The 21,919-nt window shown below is 40.5% G+C and overlaps 3 protein-coding genes across 3 annotated transcripts in view; all 3 read right to left on the bottom strand.

Moving 5' to 3' along the window:
* The window catches only part of gbb (glass bottom boat), a 41,535-nt gene extending 31,138 nt beyond the window's left edge, over window positions 1-10,397 (bottom strand). The window contains exon 1 of the mRNA XM_033332587.2: window positions 9,086-10,397. Within this exon, the coding sequence (XP_033188478.1) occupies window positions 9,086-9,539 (454 nt within the window). The 5' untranslated portion in view covers window positions 9,540-10,397. The remainder of the gene's footprint in view (window positions 1-9,085) is intronic.
* A 7,541-nt stretch (window positions 10,398-17,938) lies between these two features.
* On the bottom strand, window positions 17,939-19,181 carry c12.1 (spliceosome-associated protein CWC15). Its single transcript, XM_033332614.2, has 3 exons — window positions 18,902-19,181; window positions 18,442-18,751; window positions 17,939-18,345 (listed from the first exon to the last, which is right to left on the bottom strand). The coding sequence occupies exons 1-3, from the start codon at window positions 19,030-19,032 to the stop codon at window positions 18,103-18,105; spliced, it is 684 nt and encodes a 227-aa protein (XP_033188505.1). The 5' UTR covers window positions 19,033-19,181; the 3' UTR covers window positions 17,939-18,102.
* A 269-nt stretch (window positions 19,182-19,450) lies between these two features.
* Window positions 19,451-21,731, bottom strand: LOC117155991 (E3 ubiquitin-protein ligase XIAP-like). The gene is made up of 4 exons (XM_076620171.1): window positions 21,130-21,731; window positions 20,229-20,827; window positions 20,046-20,130; window positions 19,451-19,918 (listed from the first exon to the last, which is right to left on the bottom strand). Exons 2-4 carry the CDS (start codon window positions 20,586-20,588, stop codon window positions 19,728-19,730), a joined length of 636 nt encoding a protein of 211 aa, XP_076476286.1. The 5' UTR covers window positions 20,589-20,827; window positions 21,130-21,731; the 3' UTR covers window positions 19,451-19,727.
* Between the last annotated feature and the right edge of the window lie 188 nt (window positions 21,732-21,919).

The raw sequence follows: 21,919 nt of genomic DNA on the forward strand, positions 1-21,919 counted from the left end.
TTGGCGAAATATTTCAACTTCATAAAACAGCTTCCTCTTCTTATCCCTGCTGTTTTTATTCAACGAACTTCAGTTTTTGTTTTCCGTATCGTATTTCCTGAAAATTTACCGAGGGTACTGAGTTTCCAAGAAACCTATCGAACGTTGAAATTTTTAGACGCGTCTTTACTCGGAAAAGTACAACCACATCTTCTTAAAAGCTTCGTACAAAACACACGGCAATTGAAATTGTCTCGACCGATCGAATGGGTTTTTTCTCTTCGATGTGAGAAAGATAAACGCGAGGCTTCGATTCCGCTTTACATTCCTCCTTTTCGTCTGCGTCAGCTAGAGCGAGGAAACTTCTTATTCTACCCAGCAATCATTTCTCCATTTCAGCGCGTCAATCTTTTCGCGATTCTTTTAAAAACCCTTCAAAAATTCTTGGAAGGATGCAGCATAATTCCTCGGGATGAACGCGAGGTGGCGAAGCGTGAAGAACGCCATTCGATGGATTAATGTTTATCGCGCTAGATCAGGCGTGCGTATCCGTTGTGTACTATAAAACAATTTCTACGGAATTTTCGTGCGAATACCAGCTATGCAAAACTATCAATTTCCCAGCCTTCCGCGTTTATCTCGTCGCTTTATTCATACGACCTCGAACTCGAGCGAACGCTCGCATGTAAACTCGTTCGTATTTGCATCTTGATGTGCACCGAGCCTGCAGGGGGAAGGTCAGGTAACGAAGATCCAACATCGGCGATGATCATCGGTCCCACCTCTCCCCGTTCAGACTACAATTTCGTCACTTTCGCGTTTTATGCCTTTATTCTACGAACTCGTTTTAAAAAAAGTCTTCCTCGAACCGCACGGCCTCCGGCAACTGTCCGCATAAATTTGCACGATCGGGAAACTTGCAAAACCGACTCGTCCCGCGCGCGAATGCTTCGCTTCCTGCGTGTGTCAATTAGCACAACAAGCTCGCCGCTCGTCTAATGAGCGCGAATCGAAGAAATAACAACGCGTTCGCTTTTGCAAATTGCTCGTGTAACAGATCGAGCGCGGTTTTTACAGTTTACGTTAAATCGTTGTATCGTGTGCCGGAGGTAATTTCTCTTCTCTTTTTCTCTTTCTTTTTTTTTTTTTTTTTTTTTTTTAATTCATCGTGGATCGAAAGTCAGCTGACATCGAATTACATTCAAATCGGATTATTTATCGTCGAATCGAACGTTTTCTCGAAGCCTGTTGTATAGCCGAGAGCACAGAAGAAACACGTATACAAGAACTTATGTACTTTACTTATGTATTTATCGAGCACAATGATAAAATATACATAAATACGATCGGAGATACAACGAGCATATTTCTCTGGGCAATTTAAATTTTCAAGCAGATAGAACATAAAAAAAAAAAGAGGAGGAAAAAAAACGCTAATCTCTCAGCCACTTTTCTGATCCGACACAGTCATTTTCCTAATTTGCATGTTAATTACAAAATTCCTTCCGTTCCTAATTATCATATCAGATTTCTATCAATCCGCCAACGAAGAACCGCTCGTTCAGCGTATGTATCGTTTATTTCCCTGATTTCTCGTCAATAACTAACTGTTCGAATTTTCATCGGCTGGCCACCGATGAAAATCATTCGTTGCACGAACAAACGGAAACATCGACCAAATACCACAGTCACATGCATTCAACGTATAAAGACGAATAAATATGAAAATAAATCGCGATAACCGAAGCGATAATTTCCATATTTCTTTCTTATTACGAACAGCGGCTCTCCCATTGATATTTTCAGTTACGAACACGGTTAACAGTTTCGGTGGATTATGTCCCAGGTAAAATCTTATCTCTCCGGGAATCTTCTTCGCGACAGGCGAATGAAACATCGCCTTTTCTGAACCGTATATTCCCTAACCTTCCCCTTAGGTAGAGCCTAACGTAGAGGAAAACGTAATACGGCGTGAAAGTGCTTTAGCTCGGTGGCTGAAAATATTGGGAACGAGATGCAGAAAGATACGATTGATTTCGTTTGATCTAAGGCCGGTGGAAATTTTTGCATACAACCGTTCTGAATAATTATACAGGAATATCGTTTCCACTCGTAACGTTATAGAATATAAAAATGCGAAGCGATCGGAGAAATCTTTTACGAACAAACAGCCAACGAGATAGAGTTAAGTGACGCAAGCACGTAACAGTTTCTTCGTATATTTCGAATCTATAAATAAGATGGTATCCTTCCGTATCGGATGAATCTACAAAGAACAGTAGAGTTTAACAGCATCGGAGCATTAATTAATACATACGTTTCATTTACAGTTACTCCGACCAGTATCTCACTTTACATATTCCGCTAATCCTTTAGGCCATCGTAATTAAAGCGTGTTCCCAAGAGAATAATGTTTCGTTAGAAAGGCTTAACCGGTCGAAATATTTGAACGTAATAACTCGATATAATCGGGCGTTAAGCGTATGACAACAATTAAATGAAACGATTAAATTCTGACTATATTTTCGCGCGTGACCAGCGAGAATCTACTCGCGTGTTCGGCAGGCGATTTCCGCGAGGCGCGTCCTTAAATTTCACGGAAAGGGGACGAAATTGCATCGAAGAAAGGCTGAATTCCGAGAAATACCTGTCCTTCATTCATTCACTCGTCACAAATTACCATTCTCCTTCCACTCGTGTCACGATCGTCGAACGCGGAACAATTTACGATACCACTGTGTGCCGTCTTTCGGGAAAGGAGCTGCTCTCCTCCGAGGTAGGGAATTCCCCTTTGCGAGGTTCGTTGAACCGAATATGTCAGACTGCGAGATTTATCCCGTATGAATAATTTACTGCCAACGCGGACAGTGATATCTCTCGATACCGCTGTATGCCGAGCTAACGCAACGATTTCTAAACGGTTTTATCTGCATTTGAGTATAATTAACGATCTCCTTTTTTAATAATTCTAGGTTAAAGTATGAATTTTCATTTGGATATGGTTACCGATCTATTTGGGTAATCGTCGTCATCGTGCGAGCGACAGTGATTGATGGTATTCTGAAAAGCAATTATGTTATTGTCAGTGATCTCTTTGAATAATCGAGCGTTACGATAGGCGTCTTAATTTGGATATAGAGTCGCCGGTATTTCTCGAATAATCGTAAATTAAGTAGAGATTTAAATGGAAATGTAGTTGGTTTCTACGAATAATAGTAATCACGTTTTATACAAGTATATAAGATATAATTGATCCATTCTTCGAATGATTAAGAACCGAGTCTCGATTTAAATACCTATGGTAATTAACGATACGATGATAATAATCGTACATCGAAGGACAAGTAGCGTTTTAGTTTTTAGGATTAGTAATTCGTTTTTACGACCACGAGCCAGAATACGCGAGCTTTCGTTCGAGGGCAACTAGTCATTTCTTTCTGACCTCTTATAACTCTGAACTGAAATCCTTATGTGGCTGTGTAACATTAAACAGCTCAACGCTTTCAACGGATAAGGATGGATAAGTATCCCGTAACAAATCAAATCAATGTCCGCTGCAAAATAAAAATTTCCTAATGGAAAATTAATCCAGAACAAGGTAGAATATGATATACGTTTAAATATATAAATTTTCTCACCATTCGAACCGCTCACTCCGTGATTTAATCAATCTCGACAAAGTATTTATATAACGTTGCATGGAGAAGGAGCTGAGACAACGTTGAAACGACGTGGACGGGTATCGTGTATGAAAATTCGAGGTTTAAATTGGGCGCAGGATGGCCCGGTCCCCTAATAAAAGCGGACCAGAAACGTGGCAATTTCACGCGTTAGCCTCGATTGACTCGGATCGTTTTCGTGATCACGAATCTGCTACAACCGGCCTGACGTCCCCTCGTCCGATTTCACACATCGGGAACGTGTTCGTGGTGTCCTTGTAATTTATCTTCTTCGAACTTTCTAGAAGAATTCACGATACTGAACGTATAAGCAACGATAGGAAAAGAGAGAGGTGGCGGCGGCCAAATGAAACGGCGACGAAAAGAGATTCCGGCCGAGTAGAAAGTTCTATGATGAGGCCCATTTGCATAAGTCGATAGTAACGAAAGTGGAAACTGCCTGGCTGTTCTCGTCCCCGCTGTTTTTCCACAACATCCGCACCGATTTCGATCATCCGAACGCGCGTGACATAACCGAAGAGTTATGTCCGGGACTTGGTCGAAGAATTCACAATGGGCGGTCTACGTGAACGGTTAGCTGTTGGAACCTTACGGGAAATATCTCCTCGAATAGAAAGTTCCAGCCGGCCGTTCCGGCTTTCCGTAATCCTTGAAATTTCAAGATTTCGATAGCAAGATTCGTCGATGTTTGCCAATCCGCTGTTCTTTCACGTCGTTGCCAATTGTTCGGGTAGGTCCAAGCTTCGATCGAAGCATCGTTGTGCCGTAGGTTGCTCACAAGTTCGCCAGAGCATGCAATACGTTGTTCAAGTTATTCGTATTCTTGTCGTTTGTGGTGTGTTTGTTACACGAATAGTTGACACTTTCACGAGCATTTCGTTGCTGATTAAGTATATCGTTCCTTGACATTGTCGCCGATTGTTCGAGCAGGTGGAAATTTCAATCGGCATTCTTGGATTGCAGGCTGCTCACGAATTCGTCGGAGTATAGAGTGAGATGTTTAAGATATTGGTCGTTTGTTGTTACAGATTTTGTTGCTAATTAGGTGATATATATTGTTTCTTGACAGCGTCACTGGTCGTTCGAGTATTATTCTTACGTTCACTTTGAAAAAAAGATTCGTCAGTGATATTTTTAAACAGATATGATGAAACTTATTTTCAAATCTCGCATTGTTGAATAAGAAGATCATATTTCCGAAATTCTTTGGAAATATGTATTTTCATAAATACCTGGTCAAATATGTATATAATTTGAGCAATTGACAAGGTGCTAAATGAACAAATAATTTAGCAGGTGAATGCATCAGCCTTTTTAATAGTCGCAGCCGATCCTTTCGGTACCTTAGAGACGCAGATCTTGCGACATTAAGCAGTTTAACAAACGATGAAGTTTAGAAATGAATTCCAATCGATCCAGTTAATCGAGTCGATAATTCTCCGATTATCTCACAAGCAAGAAGCTTTCTTTTTGATAAGTCTTTTTAAAAATACCTATTCAAATATAATCTGTTCGATTTAATATTTGCCCGATATCTTCTATTTAACAACTGAATTCTTCGTGGCGATTTTGTAATTTAATTTCCGATGGGCGAGTATAAATTTGATTAAGGCCGAGATTTCACGCCTTGTTCGCAGCTTTCAAACGCAATTTGAAATTTCTTCAGCAGGTGTTTGCCATGCTTTTTAGCTCGATGTGCCTTACTTAAAGCAGAACGAAGCGGAGGCAATGCTTTATCGGATAAGACATCAATTTTCGAATCTTTTCATCGATCGATCGTACATAAATTTGTCAATTTATCTCGGAAGAATCCTGTAACGCTTAATGAAATTCCCGACGTTGAACGTGTTTTCTTAACTCGTAGCTTGTGAAATTATACTGTTTTTCGCGTGACGTCACGGCTTCGTAGAAATCGATATGCCTTCAAATTTTATTATCTTCTCCGACTCTCGATGAATATGCATGCGGAAGCACAGATTTGCGCGAAACAGGTTCGCGTCTGAAACGCGACAACAAGAGAACGCAAACAGAAGATTCGACCAATGGAAATGCATTTCTTTCTTTTTCCTTCTGACTGCCATTAACATAAATAACCCGTATATGAAAATCAATGTTATCGGACTACTTTTAATATCTATTTTTAGGCAACGAACTGACGCTGCTCGATGTTCTATTTTTAAGATCTCCGGCAAATCCGAGCAAAATAAATTTGAATTCCGAATACCTTATCGCGTACTCGGTCAGTGATGTACAATTTTGGATAAAATTGAACTACGTATTTCGTGTTAAGAAATAATTAAATGGGAAACATTGTCGTAAAATCGTAATTAAATATATTGCATTAATTATCAGGAGGAAAAAATCAGGAGCTGGTTACGCGGACTGTTCGGATGAAAGTGATCGATATTCAAACGTTACACGCGCCATACTGATTAGTAATAAAATACACAAGTGAAAATATCCTTTCAATGGCAATTAAGATATACGATAAAATCCACGCGCATTTTTCAGTTTACGTACACGCGGCATGGATCAGTTTACTATTCCTTGGCGGATATTATGGGACGAGAACCCACAGAACAACCACGGAAATCGGTGTTCTACTTTTAAACTGGTAGGATCTAGTCGTAATATATCGTAACCTAACAGGATACCGATGATAATCGCTATAATTTCTCTTACATTTCTTTCGTTCAATTCTACGTTTCGCGTTACGACAACGGGGAACGATTATTTACTCGATTAACTGGTATTTTGCATATTTCAAAAGATAACGACGAATGTGGGTTTTTGTAAGATTTACACGATTCTAGAAAGTGATTAATCACTGGATTGCACGTACTTATGCACTAAATATATGTCACAGTATGCAAATAAGGTACGTGACATATGAAGATGTAATATATGAACGTACGTCGAAAGAAATATGTCGAAGTATGGAAAAAATGCGTGAGATACGCAACGAGTGTATGGAATATTGAAAATTGGAGTGTTACAGTAATAAGATTCTTTGTTATCTGCACGTTACGACTATAATTTAAATTCCAACAAATTGTAAACATTTCTCAGCCTTGATTAATCGGCGACTTCGATCGGTTAAAATTAACATAACGAAAGCATATTCTACGACTTCTGTTCGCTTCTGAGCAAGTTCATCTACTATTTCAAATTTCAGACTCGCGATACAGTTTTGGAATTTCTCTTGGGCATCGTTCTTAGTTCGATACTACTAGCGATATGATACATCTCTCGATATTATTTAATAATCGTGTGCAATATCGTTAATAAAACCCGATATAGGGTATAAAACGTAGAATATTTAGCTACACACAATATCTTCTCACTGTAGGTTTCTTCAAACCTACGCTATAAATAATATTCAATTTTACAATTGAACGCGAAGTACTTTACGAAGCAATGTACTTTAAGGTACAATAGTCTTCTCGCAGAAGCATATAACGACAAATACGTAGGAAACTTATTTGGCGAAATGTGAAAATTAAGACCCTCTACAGATAAAACATCCTTCGTCCAGGTTTCACTTTATCAAGAATTTTCTGTATAAATATGCATTTGCATACGTATAAATATTCACAGTATGTCGTAATAATCACTGTATGCATATTCTCATCATAAATCGCGTCAAATGTAATCTACATAACGAATAAAGAAATATACTTTTGTGGGTAACTGCGAAGGATTAAAACGCAACGCACGATGAAACGGGCCATCGGTTCTATCGGATCGATCAATTTTTTGACGAATCAAGGACTTTTGATCCATTCGCTGTTTCAGTATCAAGATAATTTTTTAGGTTTCTCGTCGAACGAGGTTTCTCGTTCCTTTCAACATCCTGTAAGACTGCGAAAAATAACCGAAATTCCAAGTGTTTTTTAACGAAAATCAACCGTAGCGAACACGTTGAGAAACCGAACGAGTCTTTGGATAATCGCGATCAGGTTGTTCGCTGGACGATATTCGAGAACCAGCAGAGGATCTGCCAAAGTCACCGAAGAAACGCTAGACGAGCATTCCTTGCCGCAGAATGCTCACACCCACGAGAACTGCTTCTAAACCGGTAGAATCCAGTTGGTAAAGCGATTTATAATCCCGAAGTAAACTCATACAGTGTGTTAATTATATCGATCGGTGGTGAAATGATTTTTAAAGTATCTCTGAATTCTAAATCCGTCGATTGAAGAACCAGTTCTCGCGCCAATTCCACCATTTCTCGCTTTTCCGCCGTTGATTCTTCCTTTCGTCGAAGCCACGGTTTCGCAGCCAAAGCTTTCCAACGCGAAATTCAAAATTAGCAAAGAATAATTCATTTTATCTCGCCCGATAATGAAATGAGTACGATCAGCATACCTTTAACGGTACAAAAATAAGAAAACTAATCAGAAATAATCTACTTAGGTAAATTGGTAGTCAGCGAGTTAACGTTATTCTTTGTGTTTCTTTTATTCACGTTCTCTCTTAATTTCCCTCGACACTGAGTTTCAAAAAATATACCTTAGGTGTCGTGTATCCATTTTGAGAGATACAAAAAAGTAAATGCAAATTATCATATTTGATACGTTCAATCGCGTCAATTGATAACATAAATTACATAAATTATATAAATTATCGCTGTTAATTTCAAGCTTAGCGAGATACGCATTGTGTTGTAACGAAACTTTAACAACATTTCTTTATTCAATTAATTAGTAATCGGAAATTCGCTGACAACGTTACAACTTATAATTGCTATAGATAAATTATTCGGCGCTGGTATAGTAGGAAAATTGAATAGCACAGTGTCGAACGAAGAAAAAAGTTTCAAAGATACACGAGCATGTAAATTGCGAGATACACGGCGTTATAAAAGATTAGACGAATACGGTAAATTATAGTACGATTAGAAACGTAGCGGCCTAAACAAGGATTACGTCCCCGTAGAGGCTGCGTGAAATGAAAATCAGATCTCGACGGCAGCCTGCGCGGCACGCAAACTAGACGCATACCATCGGAAAACGCGTTCGCGGAACCTGTTAACCTCCGAGGCCGAGAGAAGAGAATTCATTCTGACTGATTCCAATGGATTCCGACAGTGGTTGGGGCACGCCATGAGAGACAAAAGAGACGTCATCCAGAATATCTCGAGCATTAGAACGACGACGTCGTCGCTGACGACAAATGTCGGCTCTCCTTCCGCCAAGCTCTTCCTACGTCCACGTACGCGTACTGTACGTACACGAGAAACTTACATACGCAACGACTACGAGTAATAATGACGATCGAGCCGCGTAAACGCGATGACACAAACGAAAAGAAGCGTGTGCACGCACACGGTACACGGCACACCAGGCAACAGTAGCGTATACGTACGTACGAATGTAAGTACGTATAGAGAGAGAAAGAGAGGAAAAGACAGAATAATGACTTACTGTGCGCGGCAAAGGTCATGATGACGTCGCTCTGGTCGATGGCCCTGAGATCCTGACCGGTGAGGTCGAACTCGCCGGCCCTACGTTGCTGCTCGCCGATCGGCTTCTCGTCTTCGTCCTCGCCGAGAGCATTCTTGTATATGTCCAAGAGAAACTTGGGCGCCGACCTCTTGACCTGCGGCGGCCTACCGGCCGTATTCCTTGGTCGATCCGGTAATCCAAGAAGATTCAATATCTCGTGTTCGACCTCGCGTTTCTCCCGCTGGCTAACCACTCTGTGGACGATCGTTTGATCGAAACCGTTGTCGACGTAGAGGCCGCTCATCCTGTCTGCGGCGGCGGTGCTCGTCAGCCCGGCGAGGATCGTACCGAGGATCAGCAGGGGCGCGAGACGGCGCGGCGACATCTCAGCGCGTCTTTCCGCTCGAGACCGACACGGGCCGGAAGGCACCATTCTACCTCCCGCCGCTTCCACCACCACCTCCACCAGCACCACCTTCCCCTACGCCACCGCCTCCTCCTCCTCCTACGTCGGCGTTCGCACGACGACGACGTCGTCGTCGTCGTCGTCGTTCCTATCGAGCCACCAACGTGGACGCCGAGTGGGACCGCCGCCGAGGCGATCGAGCCGCGATCCAGATGCCGCGGAATCGATCGATCCTGATCGATCGATGTGTCCCCGGATCGCTATGCGACGACACCGCGCACTCTCCTTATATCTTCTTATATACCGCCTTATATCGTCTCGACGCGCCACTATACGAACCTCCAACTTACGGAATACCGTCAAACTTCTTTCGTTATCTTTCGCCTCTTCTCCCTCTTATACCGTTACTTAGTACGATTTTTCTTCTCTTTCTTCGTTTCGATCACTCGGTCCAAGTCGTTCTTCGCTAAATTAACAATGAACGTAACGAAACAGACGACACGTTTATCCGTCTATTTAGTAGTTCGTCTCACGATATTCCCCGACCTCAACACTGATCGACTTTTCTCTTGCCACTGTTCAAAGTATCCACGCGTAGTATCGCTCGATCGAACTCGATCCACTCGAAGCTTATCCGATCGTTCCGTTCCGTGCTTCCTCTCGCTACTGCGATCGAGGATCGATAAAAAGACACATAGTAGCGCGCACTTTGTCCGTGAAGCGATTTAAAAGATACACGGGGCGCATGTTCGCGAAACGCGCACACGGCTGATTCTCGAGACCGTCTCGGTGACCAGCGGTGACCACTGCCGCTGACTCCCGCGATGCCAGTGCCAGTCTGTTTGTCTGGCCCGTGCCGTGCACCTCCTCGTCGTCGCTGCTCCTCCGCGAGGCCTCACCACCGCCTCCCAGGGCCGTACCGCTCCTCCGACAGAGCCACGCCTCGCTTTACCTTCCTCTCTGCCTTTGCCTCTAGCTCGCTCGCTCGCGTCTCGCCTCGCCTCGTTTCGCCTCGCTTCGCTTCGCCTCGCCTCGCCGCGCCGCGCCGCGCCTCGCCTCACCGCCACTCGCCACAACTCGCCTCGCCTCGCTTCGACTCACCTCGCACTGCTTTTGCCTTGCCACGCCGCGCCGGTAGCCACGCGTACATACTGATCCTTTCCTCTTTTTCCGCCGTCCAGTTGGTTTCTTCGCTCGTTTCGATCTTCTCCGCGTTTCGTTTCGTTTCGTTTCTTTTCTCAACCCTCTTGTACCATTCGACCAATATCGATCGCGCTATCTTGCGAATAAGTTTCAAGTTACCCACGCTCACGATTTCTAGTTAGCGTAGCTTGTATGTAGGTGTAATTTCTCTTTCTTAAACGGTAACACGTTTGGTAGTGGGACAAACGAAGTTCTGTAAGTGAATCTTGCGAGTTTTACAAGCTCTAGTCGATCGTTTTATTAAACGTGAAATTATAAACTCTCGTAGAAGCTGGGTATGCAACAAGAATCTATAAATCTACGGACTGTCACGACCGTTAATTCGCCGATATCGTCAGGAAATCGCGCCAAAACGTCCCACCAGGTTTCTCTGCGTTTCTCTTCTCTGATTTTCCTTTTGTATCGTAGGATCATCGGACCAGAAACGGCGCGATCCGCGCTTAACCGAGTTCACGAACGAGATATCGCGGTAAAAGTCGTGAAAACGAAAACGAGTTTCGAACGAAGCGAAAAATGAAAAAATGTAGCGAAATGCTGACGAACGCCGGACCTTGTACGACTAACTGGCAAAGTGTCACCGTACGCAACGATCGTCCTGGTATCGAGGTCCACTCGACGACTATTAAGTAACAGGACGAGGTTTGATCAGACGCGTGTGCGTGTAACACGTTAAATAAGAAAAGGGGAAAGTATCGAAGCATTCGATCGTTCTGTAAACCGCATGTCGTCTCGCGATAACGTTCCATATCCAAGAGAGAACGTATCGCCGTGACGGAGATGCTAGTGATAAAGAGAGCCGCGAAAATGAAGGATAGCCGATGGTAACGTGAAAATGTTCTGTTCACGATTAGATTGTTCGCCAAGCGTATACACGCGAGTGTATTATGGTGTTGCGTACAACGCTTGTCGCACGCCTAACGCGGCATTCATGGAATGTTGCATGTAATACCAGATGTTTGCAAGGTTCCGAAGAGGTTCGCGGACGCGTGTTACAATGTAACTATTACGTAATGGAAGGCTGATGTTGTTTGAACACGGAGAACGGCAGCTAACACTCAGCATTTAATCTAAGTATGTACGTACTTAAGTACGTACGTCCACGACGCGCAAAATTTCTGCAACCAGTCGCTTCGACACAACTCTGCGAGCATGCGACGATTGTAAATTTGATTTACTTTCACTGGGGATCGCTCGCGACCTTTTTGTGCGTGGCTCGATTGTTAAAAATATCAAATGCAAGGGAAAACACGGCAATGGAACGTGGCTTGGACGTTGATTATAACGAAGGAAGAGATTTAGGTAACTCCGAAAAATTGGACTTTAATTTACGGATCATCTCTGGTAATAGTCGTGCTATCTACTGTTTTAATTTGAATATATTTATACGACATCTTTAACTGATCTTTTCCTTCTTTGCTTTTTATTCTGTCGTTACGCGCTATTCCTTAGCGACGTCTTTCCATTTGCTTTCTTTTATTTCGATAAAAAAACGTAATAAAACTTTCGGAAGAAGAATATTCTTCTTTGAAATAGTAATATATATATATAATATAAATTTTTAGCGATAAATTGGTCGTGTCAATTCCTGTAATCCAAAAACCAGTTCCTTTCTTTTTTTTTTTTTTTTCTTTTCGATAGACGAACGAGTAACCGAAACGACGATTATAAAATGAAACGCGTTTTGTTTAAACGATTGCGTAAAACGAAACGCATCTCGTTTAACGACACATCGATGTCGTTTAACGCTCCGAAAAGAACGAATTCGTTGCTTTCACCGGGCGAAATAAATTTCTTCGCTTCTTCTCAGATGGACGCGCAACTTTCGGAAGTGTAACGATCGCCGTTAAAAAAAAAAGAAAATAAGATTCCTCGTTCGAACTGTTCGAACAGATTCATATGTAATAGGGAAAGAGTACAGCAACGCGTCGAATTATATCCACTTTTCCTCGTTCGCTTTTACGATCACCACATACATAATCGTGAAACTGCCAAAGATAACTTTCCACTCGTATATCTACACGAAAAAAAAAAGAAAAAGAAAAAGAAACGAAAGGAGAGAAAAAAGAAACGATACAAAACGAGAACTAAATGAAAGGCAGACATTTTACAAATTAAATATGAGTACAATAACCGATCGATAACACGAAAAGATAGGAAGAAACGAAACGAACGATTCGCAATTCGTATAGGTTTTCGCGAGGAAACTTTTCTTCCGGGCCGATCCACTGAATTTTCGAAGACATTTGCACGTCCCTGGGTCATAGAGATAGGACCGCCCCTGCCGAAGAAGTAGGCGGCGTTCACCAGCCCTGATCGTTGGTATTACTCGGCACTCTAACGTGGTGCCGGAGATCAGGGTTAGCGAAGAAACGGCATGCGATGGCGGCCGACCGAACCTCAACATTCTTCCACTTTTTCAACCCCCTGGATCTTTATCAGCTCGCCATCCAGACCAGTTGCGCCACAATTTCCGCCCGATAACCGCGCTGCACCGTAACCGCTGCCGATACTTTCCATCGGTGAAAACTGTCCTTCGTTTCCGGCCCGGGTAATGGAAGAACGCGTGCGTGAAAAATTCGCTTGAAAGCCTACGGATGTAACAGGTTGCACGACAAATAGAGGTTGCCTCGGTTAATGCACAACTACGGCGAAGAATCTGTTTACAGGCTGTTACAGGTAACACAGCGGTACGGTATGCAGCGGTTGACACGAAAGTTGGCCGTACGAGAAATTCCTTTCGAAGATGCGCGCCTCGATGGCATTCAACCTTTGGAGATATTTATTTTTGGAAACGCCTCGTCTTACTCGGTACCTCGATTTAGATAGCGTGAGAGAAATATTTGATATACGGCGATTCGTTAATTTCACCACGCTGACAATGAACGTACGTATTCGCGCCTCGTATTCCGCCGTCAGATCTCCTGTTACATGTGACGATTTTGATCGAAGATCTCGTCGTACAGAAAATTGGCGAGGATCACGGACGAATGATACGCGAAGATACGAAAGATAGTTAACGGGAAAATACGCGAAGGTAGTATACGGTGGACTTTTTGAAAAACATCATTTTTTTTTATTAAACTGAAATTGCATAAAAGGATAGATCATACAGAGGATTTTCGAAAAATATCGTTTATTTGATGTCTGTTTTATTGATTGACGATTATTTACATACGTGTTTGAAAGAAAAATTGCCGATTTTTAGAACGTATCAACGTACGACTCGTAATACGAGAACAGGCGATGATTAGCTCTTAGTATAAATTTTTTACGTGTCCGGCTAAACAATTCGTTCTCCGTCATAAATTACCTACAACATGAAATCTATTACGTACATATTTCTATTCAATTTCTTGTTTATTAGAAGAAACTGTACCTACGTTACGTCGAATTATACGGCTATCATAAATCATCATGCAAAACGTTCTAAGTAGCTCGTAACTATATAACCACTAAAGCGCTACAAACATTTTTGCAAAAGTTACAGCCCATAAAGTCAACAAGAAAACATTTGCGCTCCTCGGCATAGGAAGACGAACAACTGGAAAGAATTCCACCTTACGAACCATCTAAGTATACCTGTCCCCTCGAGTGAATTTAAACGATCGAAAAAATCAGCGATCGCGAGTATCGTGTTCTCATAGAGAATTTTTAATAGAGGCACAGAAGAAAAAATAAGTCGCGTGTCATATTTATGCGCAACCGGCCATAAACGTAGAAGGGGTCGGGGTGGGCGGACGACGGTGAAAGCGAATCGGAGACGGTAGTATCATTAATCTGCCAATAAAGCCAGCGCAAGGCTTACAATATCCAGTTTGTTGTAAGAGATATTTGTTTACTCGACACAATTTCTTCGGTTGGTAGACACTTGCAGTCTGACAAAACGAAATTAAAAAAGAAAGAGGAAAAAGGGAAGGTCCGATTTTGACTGTGTGTTTCGGCTTCCAGAAGATACGTACATACAGATGTGTGTATGTATATGTTTACCTATACCACCTAACATTTTCGTGTTACACCTATCTAAATAGATTTTCTCGCCAGTGAATAATGAATAGCAAATAGAAATTTAGCGAGTATTTTTAAACTTGGTATCAAGACATTTTATTTGTTTACTTCGAAACCACCCGTTCCTTTCTATCCAGACACGGCCTTACGGCGCTGCTCTAACGAGAAAGTGTAACTGTGATTTTTGTTGAAACGTCCAACAGTAACTGCGATTTTGTTCTGAAATCGTCGACCAAATCGTTAACGCGCCAACGTTCGTTTCGTGGATGAAACGGATCTCTCGCGAATGAATTATATCCATTAATTGAGATAACTTCATAAACGAATAATAATTGGAATTCGTTCGGCTCTTGCGAAACTTTTGACAAAATACATCGTCTCGATGCAACGGTATTGATCCGTCGTGTCAAAGAAACGATTTTATAAACGTACGAAGTTCAAACAATTTATTAGTACGTATTTCTATTATCTGCTCTTATAAATAAATTATTACTTCTCTGGTATTCTATAAACACTGGATAGTAAGCATCTCACGAGGATACGATCGAAATTAATTAGCTCCAAAGACGAATTTATTAAGGCTGGAAATATAATTGTTTCTCGCTTGTATTCGCTTATGGTATATTTATGAATATTAAATAAGATAGATATCATATTTTACAACGACTGAAAAAAATAATCTGCATAATAGATACACATATGTGATCGTTCTATCTTTACTTGAAATTGTACTTAAAGAAAAACCCAACATGTATTAGTATGTGTGTGATTTCCGATCGCCACGTCGCTGCAATACTACAACGAATTTCGTTGCTTCGTTACGTTGAATTATTTACCAAAAAGGTATAACGAGTACGATAGAAATGTTTGCTCGACGAGAAAATTTCCCAAAATGAAGAATCAGCAACAAGAGTACACGTAATACGGCGGTTTAACAGCTTCATTTTTATAGCTACGACAGCAAAGTTTTACACGTTCGCGCAAACAACCTGGCCGATTGCGTGCGACAAACATTAAGCACATACCAACGTGCTTCTTACAGGTGTCGGACACCACGCATACCGTCCGTTTATTCCGCAATGTTCGGATCTCAATTCCACAGAGATAATCCTGAAAGTATCTGCAAAGGTGAGGGAAGGAGATACCATTATCGATGCATACCGGCTCACCCAATAAAACGTTGGTAGCTTACAGCCCTGGATCGTCATTCTGCACGTCCGTGGATGAAACTCTTGGAGAAAAGCAAGAGATGCTGCAGTTCACTCTACTTCTCTCTTCCTCTCTCGTCCAGTACGTTCTCTTTCTCCACTGACCAACAGCAACGGAATAAATAAAGTAAATAGAGGAATATAGGAGGTAAATAAAAAATGTGGCAGCAGAGAAGAGAGACAGAGAAAGAGAGAGAGACAGAGACAAGGAGAGAAAGAGAGAGAGAGAGAGAGAGAGAGAGAGAGAGAGTGGAGTGTGTGCGAGGAAAGAGGGAGGGAGGTAAGGAGAAAAAGAGAGTTAAAGGGAAAGAAGGAGAGGAAAGAAGAGAGGAAGGGAGAGTGCCCTCAGGGCGAATTCCCGTCGAGCATCGGCCGCTGCAGAATCCAGAGGTGCGTTCACCGGGGAAATCCCTCCCTCGGAGATTATCCTCTTGAAGAAAACTCGACGACTGTGCATTTTTAACGCGCGCCGTGTACGACCGCGTGTTCCTTTATTTACAATTGCGTTTTCTTAAGCGCACTTCGCTCTTCTTTCGTCGCATTTTTAGAAAAGTCATATTTACGTCCGGCAAAACTAACGATAGATTGTACACTTGAAATTGTACAAGATTTGTACGAGACAAAGTTGTAAATTTGAAACTTCTTTAATCGATGGACGAACGCGTAAAATGCGAAAGACAATTTCACTCGTCAGCTTTAATTCAATATTACTATTATTACGTGATATAAGTAGGTTTAATAGGTGAAGCGAATGATAATAATTATTATAATTTTACTCGGTTATTCATTTTATTAATTTTGATCGAGTTATAAAATTGATTATCATACGGTAATTTCGACTTTTTGGAAGAGAGTCCAAAAGGATGGCATCCGATACAACATCCATATAATATATTTATCATAAAATAAACAAAATACTCCGTTTAGATTCATTCTTACGCTGTTGCATACAAACGATAGGCATCTACCGAGAAAAACTCTCCTGGCCGAAATTACGGCCCATTAACACGACGAGAGACGGAACGCCACAAGGATCGCAGTTGATCAGGAATAGATCTGAACAATGGTATTTGAACGAGACCGGAAACTAGGTTCCCGTAACCAATCTGAAAGTTCGAGAAGAAATCAAAAAGGATAGAATCGGCGATGACGAATTCAAGCACACAGAGAAGCGATCGCTCGTACCGTAACGTACGACATATCTTTTCTCAGAAATCATCTCGAAGCGATCTACCAGTGAACGGTCGTCTTTCTCTCTCTGTCTCTCTGTCGAGTCGGGCCGGCCTCTCGTGTGTCCCTGTTGCGTTAGTTGGCCAGGTCGGTGCCAGGGAGTCTACCAGCGATAACCAGCTGCGCGTCGTACCGGTAGACTGCCTGCTGCCTCCGGCTGCTCCGGGGACCCTGGGACCGGTTATACTTGACCCAGCGGTTTACACGCGCTTGCCGCCGTCAGCACCACCACCGCCGAGGCCGGATCGCACCGCTACCGAAACACGTACCTACATTGCCTGGACAAACTCCACCACACTCAGCTAGTTTCTTCTCTTTCTCTCCCTCTATTCTTCCAGCTTTCTCTCTTTTCTATCTTTTTCTCTCTCGCACGATCAACGATCTCCGTCGGACCGATACACGCTACCTCAATCCGCTTCACCCCACTCTGGCACACCCTGCTCTCTCTCTCTCTCTCTCTTTTTCTTTATCTTTCACTCTCTCCCCCTCCCTCTCACTCTGAATATCTGTACGCTTATTTTTGCATACAAAGAATTCAATGATTTTTTTGTGAAGTTATTAGAGTGTCCTCCTGAAGATGAATCGCCAGCATCGAATTTAGTTGGATCTCAGAATCGAAAGAAAATGATAAAAGAGCCTAATACGATACCTTCTGTTTTTAAACTAGAACGATACGGTTGCCTTAGTTGTTCATATTTTCATACGATGAATTTCGTAATCGAATATTCGTAGATGTATGTGAATATATGAAATCAAGTGTATGATTTAATAACACATGTGTATGAAATTAATGTTTATGGATGTTAAATTTGTAAGATTTCCGAAATTTTGGAATAACTATCAGCATCATCGATTGCAGTCTGGAGTACGAGACATTTATAAATAGTATGATAACATTATCTTAAAACTATATACAGTACGATATACTTCTTACAGTAATTCGTTCACTTAACGTATTTTTCCATAAATTTACGATGGAATTCACTTCGTAACGAGTCGTTTATGAACACATCGTGCTTCTTTTTCGGTTCCGAACGAGCACAGTTCTTGAATACAACATCATCATCCCATCTTCGTCTGACTTTCATATCTGTTCTTCCACTTTGAGAAGAATAACTTAATAAAGGATTTCCAGAAAGTATGTTCTCCATTCTTATTCTTTCCTCTTCCTGTCTTTTCTCCATTTCCTGGAAAATAAAGAAAATAAAATAACGTAAAAGCTTTAGAAGAAACATAATATTGAATTTACATATCAAATGTAAACGTGAATATAAAAACTTTGCCTTCTTAGCTTGCTCCGCTGCTCTCTCCTTCTTAATACGTTGCAATTCGGCTAAAAGAGCAGCAGTATCATCTTCGTCACTTTCTGACTCTGAATCATCATCGTCAAGAGGATCATCTGCATCTAAACTTGCTGTAGGTACTTGATCAATTTTCTGCCTTTTAGCAGCACTTGTCGTGGACGTTTCTCTAGGTGGTTCTATCATACGGCGGTTAGAACTTTTATCCTTTTCCCTCTCACGTTCACGGTCCTCTAATTCCTTGCGAAAATCGCGGTTTCGCAATTCCTCGATTGTTCCTTGTCCATGTTCCCTACAAATGAAATTCATTAATTTCGGCAAATGCAAATAAGTAAGGTTATGTTTGTTTGTTCACTTGATTAAAAAAGTTACATAAAATATCTTAAATAAAGATCACAGTACACAAATTTTTTTGAAAATATTATAAAGTACAATATAATACCTGTATTTCAATTTTGTATGAGACGGTAAATCTCTGCTGCTGTATTGTTTTGAGATTGCACTTAAATCTTTTTCACCACGTCCTTGTCCTCCTCTAGCAGGTTCAAACGTGGGTCTCGCGGCCGTAGTCATTTTGTTTGAAAATTAGCCAGTACTTTTCGATGTAAAACTCAATCTTTGTTTCTTGAATATGTTTCGTAAGTTTTCAAAACACAGCTGATCATCCAACAAGTCTGAATCAAACCAATTCGTACCGTATATGGAGATGGCGTAAACTGTTACATTTTAGTTTCTTTATTAGCCGCATGGCGCAGAACACGAAATTCCTCAACGCGCATGCGTATCTAGCGACCACTACGTCACTCTACAGCCGGCGACAGAAGCTGTCATTAAGCCGCTGCACATTCGAATGGAAAGGAGTGCAAGGAGTAAACAGAAACGAGTAAAAAGGAAACAACAGCACGTATACGATCGTGATTGTAATTGCGAGAAAAATTTATGATAAAAATGGCTCATGCGTTATATCGTTAGGTATGTTACTATCGTAATATTTAATATTATATGTTTATTATTACTGTAACCATTAATAGCAGTAACACAGTTTTCTGTTTGGTAAACACTATACTATTATTATACAATTTGTTTCTTTCACTATGTGGGCTTAATTTAATAGGACTAAATTACAAATACAATAATATATGTACATCATTTTCATAAAATATACAAAAAATATAATTTTATACATATATATTTTTATATTTTAAATTATTAAATTTGTATAAGAAAATTTAACAATATGTACATCAATTAATATTTTATTATTCGATTTATGATAGAAATGTACGAACAGTGGCTTTAATTTCTTGTCGACACATTAGGCAATATGTAAGAGATGATGCACAGTAAGCACAAGTTGCTAAGTGTCCGCAAGGTAAAAATACAATTGCTATTTCTCGATCCATGCAAATTTTACATAAACGAGCTTCTTTTAATTTTCTATTTTCTTCTTTCAAAGTTACTACAACAGTAGACAGTACATTTCGTTAAATTAAATATATAATAAAATTTATTATATGTATATGGATTTAATTCAAATCAATTAATTCAATTTATGATCAATCTTTCTTTGTATTTTTATTACTTACTAATTTCCTTTAAGTTAGCCTTTTTATCGGTATTACTTTTATCATTGGATATTACAGAGTCTGCACCTTCAATTTGCACTGTTTCCTGAAATAAATATAATGTAGATAAGTGTGCAATGGAATTATTAATTATACACATGACATAAAATATATATAGTTAAGAATATAAGAATATGTGCTTACTTCTTTAAAAAGTGGAGATATATCCTGACCTGTTATTTTATTTACATAATCTTGCCCTTGAACCATTAATAAATAGCAGCATTTAGAAAACCACTTTGCATGTTGCTCCCAAGGATCATTTTCTGCTTCCCAATCTTTTAAACCAACTCCACAGTAGTAACAGAAAGTTTGATCACCTTTTCCAATATAGTAAAAGCCTGCATCTGCTAACTGTTCCTTCCTTTGTGGTATAGATTTTGGCCATGTTGCAAATGTGTGTAGTCTAGCATCATAACTAGCATATTCAGGATGTACTGGACTCTTAGTTCTTCCTAGACCTAAACAGCTACATTTAGCTGTAGTTGATAATTGTAATTCCATTGAAAAACTATGGTTATTAGGACCAGATATAGGTCGATATTCTAAACCATAAAACCAGATATATTTCTGCTTTGTGGTCTTGGCAGTATAACTGTACCAAAGTATACTCTAATTGTTATATTAACACAATTCATATTGCAAATAAGTCTACAACTTGCAGACCATCTCTGATCAACCATGGAAATATCATCTTATACCCATTTACATATCTCTATTTGATATTCAAAACATCTCTAAATCTATGAAAAAAAAATTGCAATTGTTAAATAGGATATTAATCGTAATTGAGTCAATTTTATTGAAATATTATTGACTTATAAATTATTTTTTCTATCATAAGTATTTTTCATAGTTTCAGTTTCATGTTATTAATAAAAATACGTATAGTTTAATTTAATTCAAAGTCTATTTTCTACATTGCATATATTTGTCTATTATAAGTCTATTTGCACATAATGGAATCGTGCAACATATGGAATATGCATATTTAAATAAATGCCGCCTTGAACGTACGATCGTGTTGTACATTTATGGAACATACCATCGACATTTGATAAAAAAGAAGGAAGGGGGAAGAACTCCAAACTTGAACTCCAAATGCCACTACACTTCGTAACTGATGGAGTATTGTGGACTTTTCTCAGTATATAACGTTGAAATAACGCAGGCTATGTATCGCATACAAACGAGAACTTCCGACAACTTTCTCTTTCCCTCTCTTAATTCATAGAGTTCAGGCTCATGCTCTATCCACCATGTATCTGTGTAACGTTATCGTTTGTATGGCCCGCATTTCAACGAACTTCTCTTGTTATGCACTGATATAACACTGTGTACGTATCATATCGTATACAATATCTAGACATAGCGGACACTGATATATATAATGATATGTACACTCAAGGCGAGGCTGTCTCGATACGAGCAAATAGGGCGATTGTCGGTCTTTTGGCGAGATCAAAGGTTACTTGCTTTGCCTTAACACGTATTGAACAACTTCGTCGATACTCCGCCTCGCGTACTTTGCTACTTGGCAGCGCGAGTCAATTCAAATGAGACAGCTATCGAGTGAGGCAACCTTGTGTCGTACAGGTCAGCCTCGCACTGTCAGTAGTCCGTACTCTGTACTCTGAACTTTAGTACTGTAGTCTGTTCTGTACTCTATATTCTACGAGATCCCGCGCCCGCGAAGCATCTTAATCGCAACCATATCGTAGCTTTAGTGCATAGCGCCACTATCGTTCGACTGGCGTACTTCATAACTATGTGTACTTTTAACATAGAAGTTCTAGGTAGAAATCTGTGTATAAGTACTTTACTCTCCTATCCTC

Source organism: Bombus vancouverensis, chromosome 7 (assembly GCF_051014615.1).
Source record: "Bombus vancouverensis nearcticus chromosome 7, iyBomVanc1_principal, whole genome shotgun sequence".
Taxonomy (NCBI): Eukaryota; Metazoa; Arthropoda; class Insecta; order Hymenoptera; family Apidae; genus Bombus; species Bombus vancouverensis.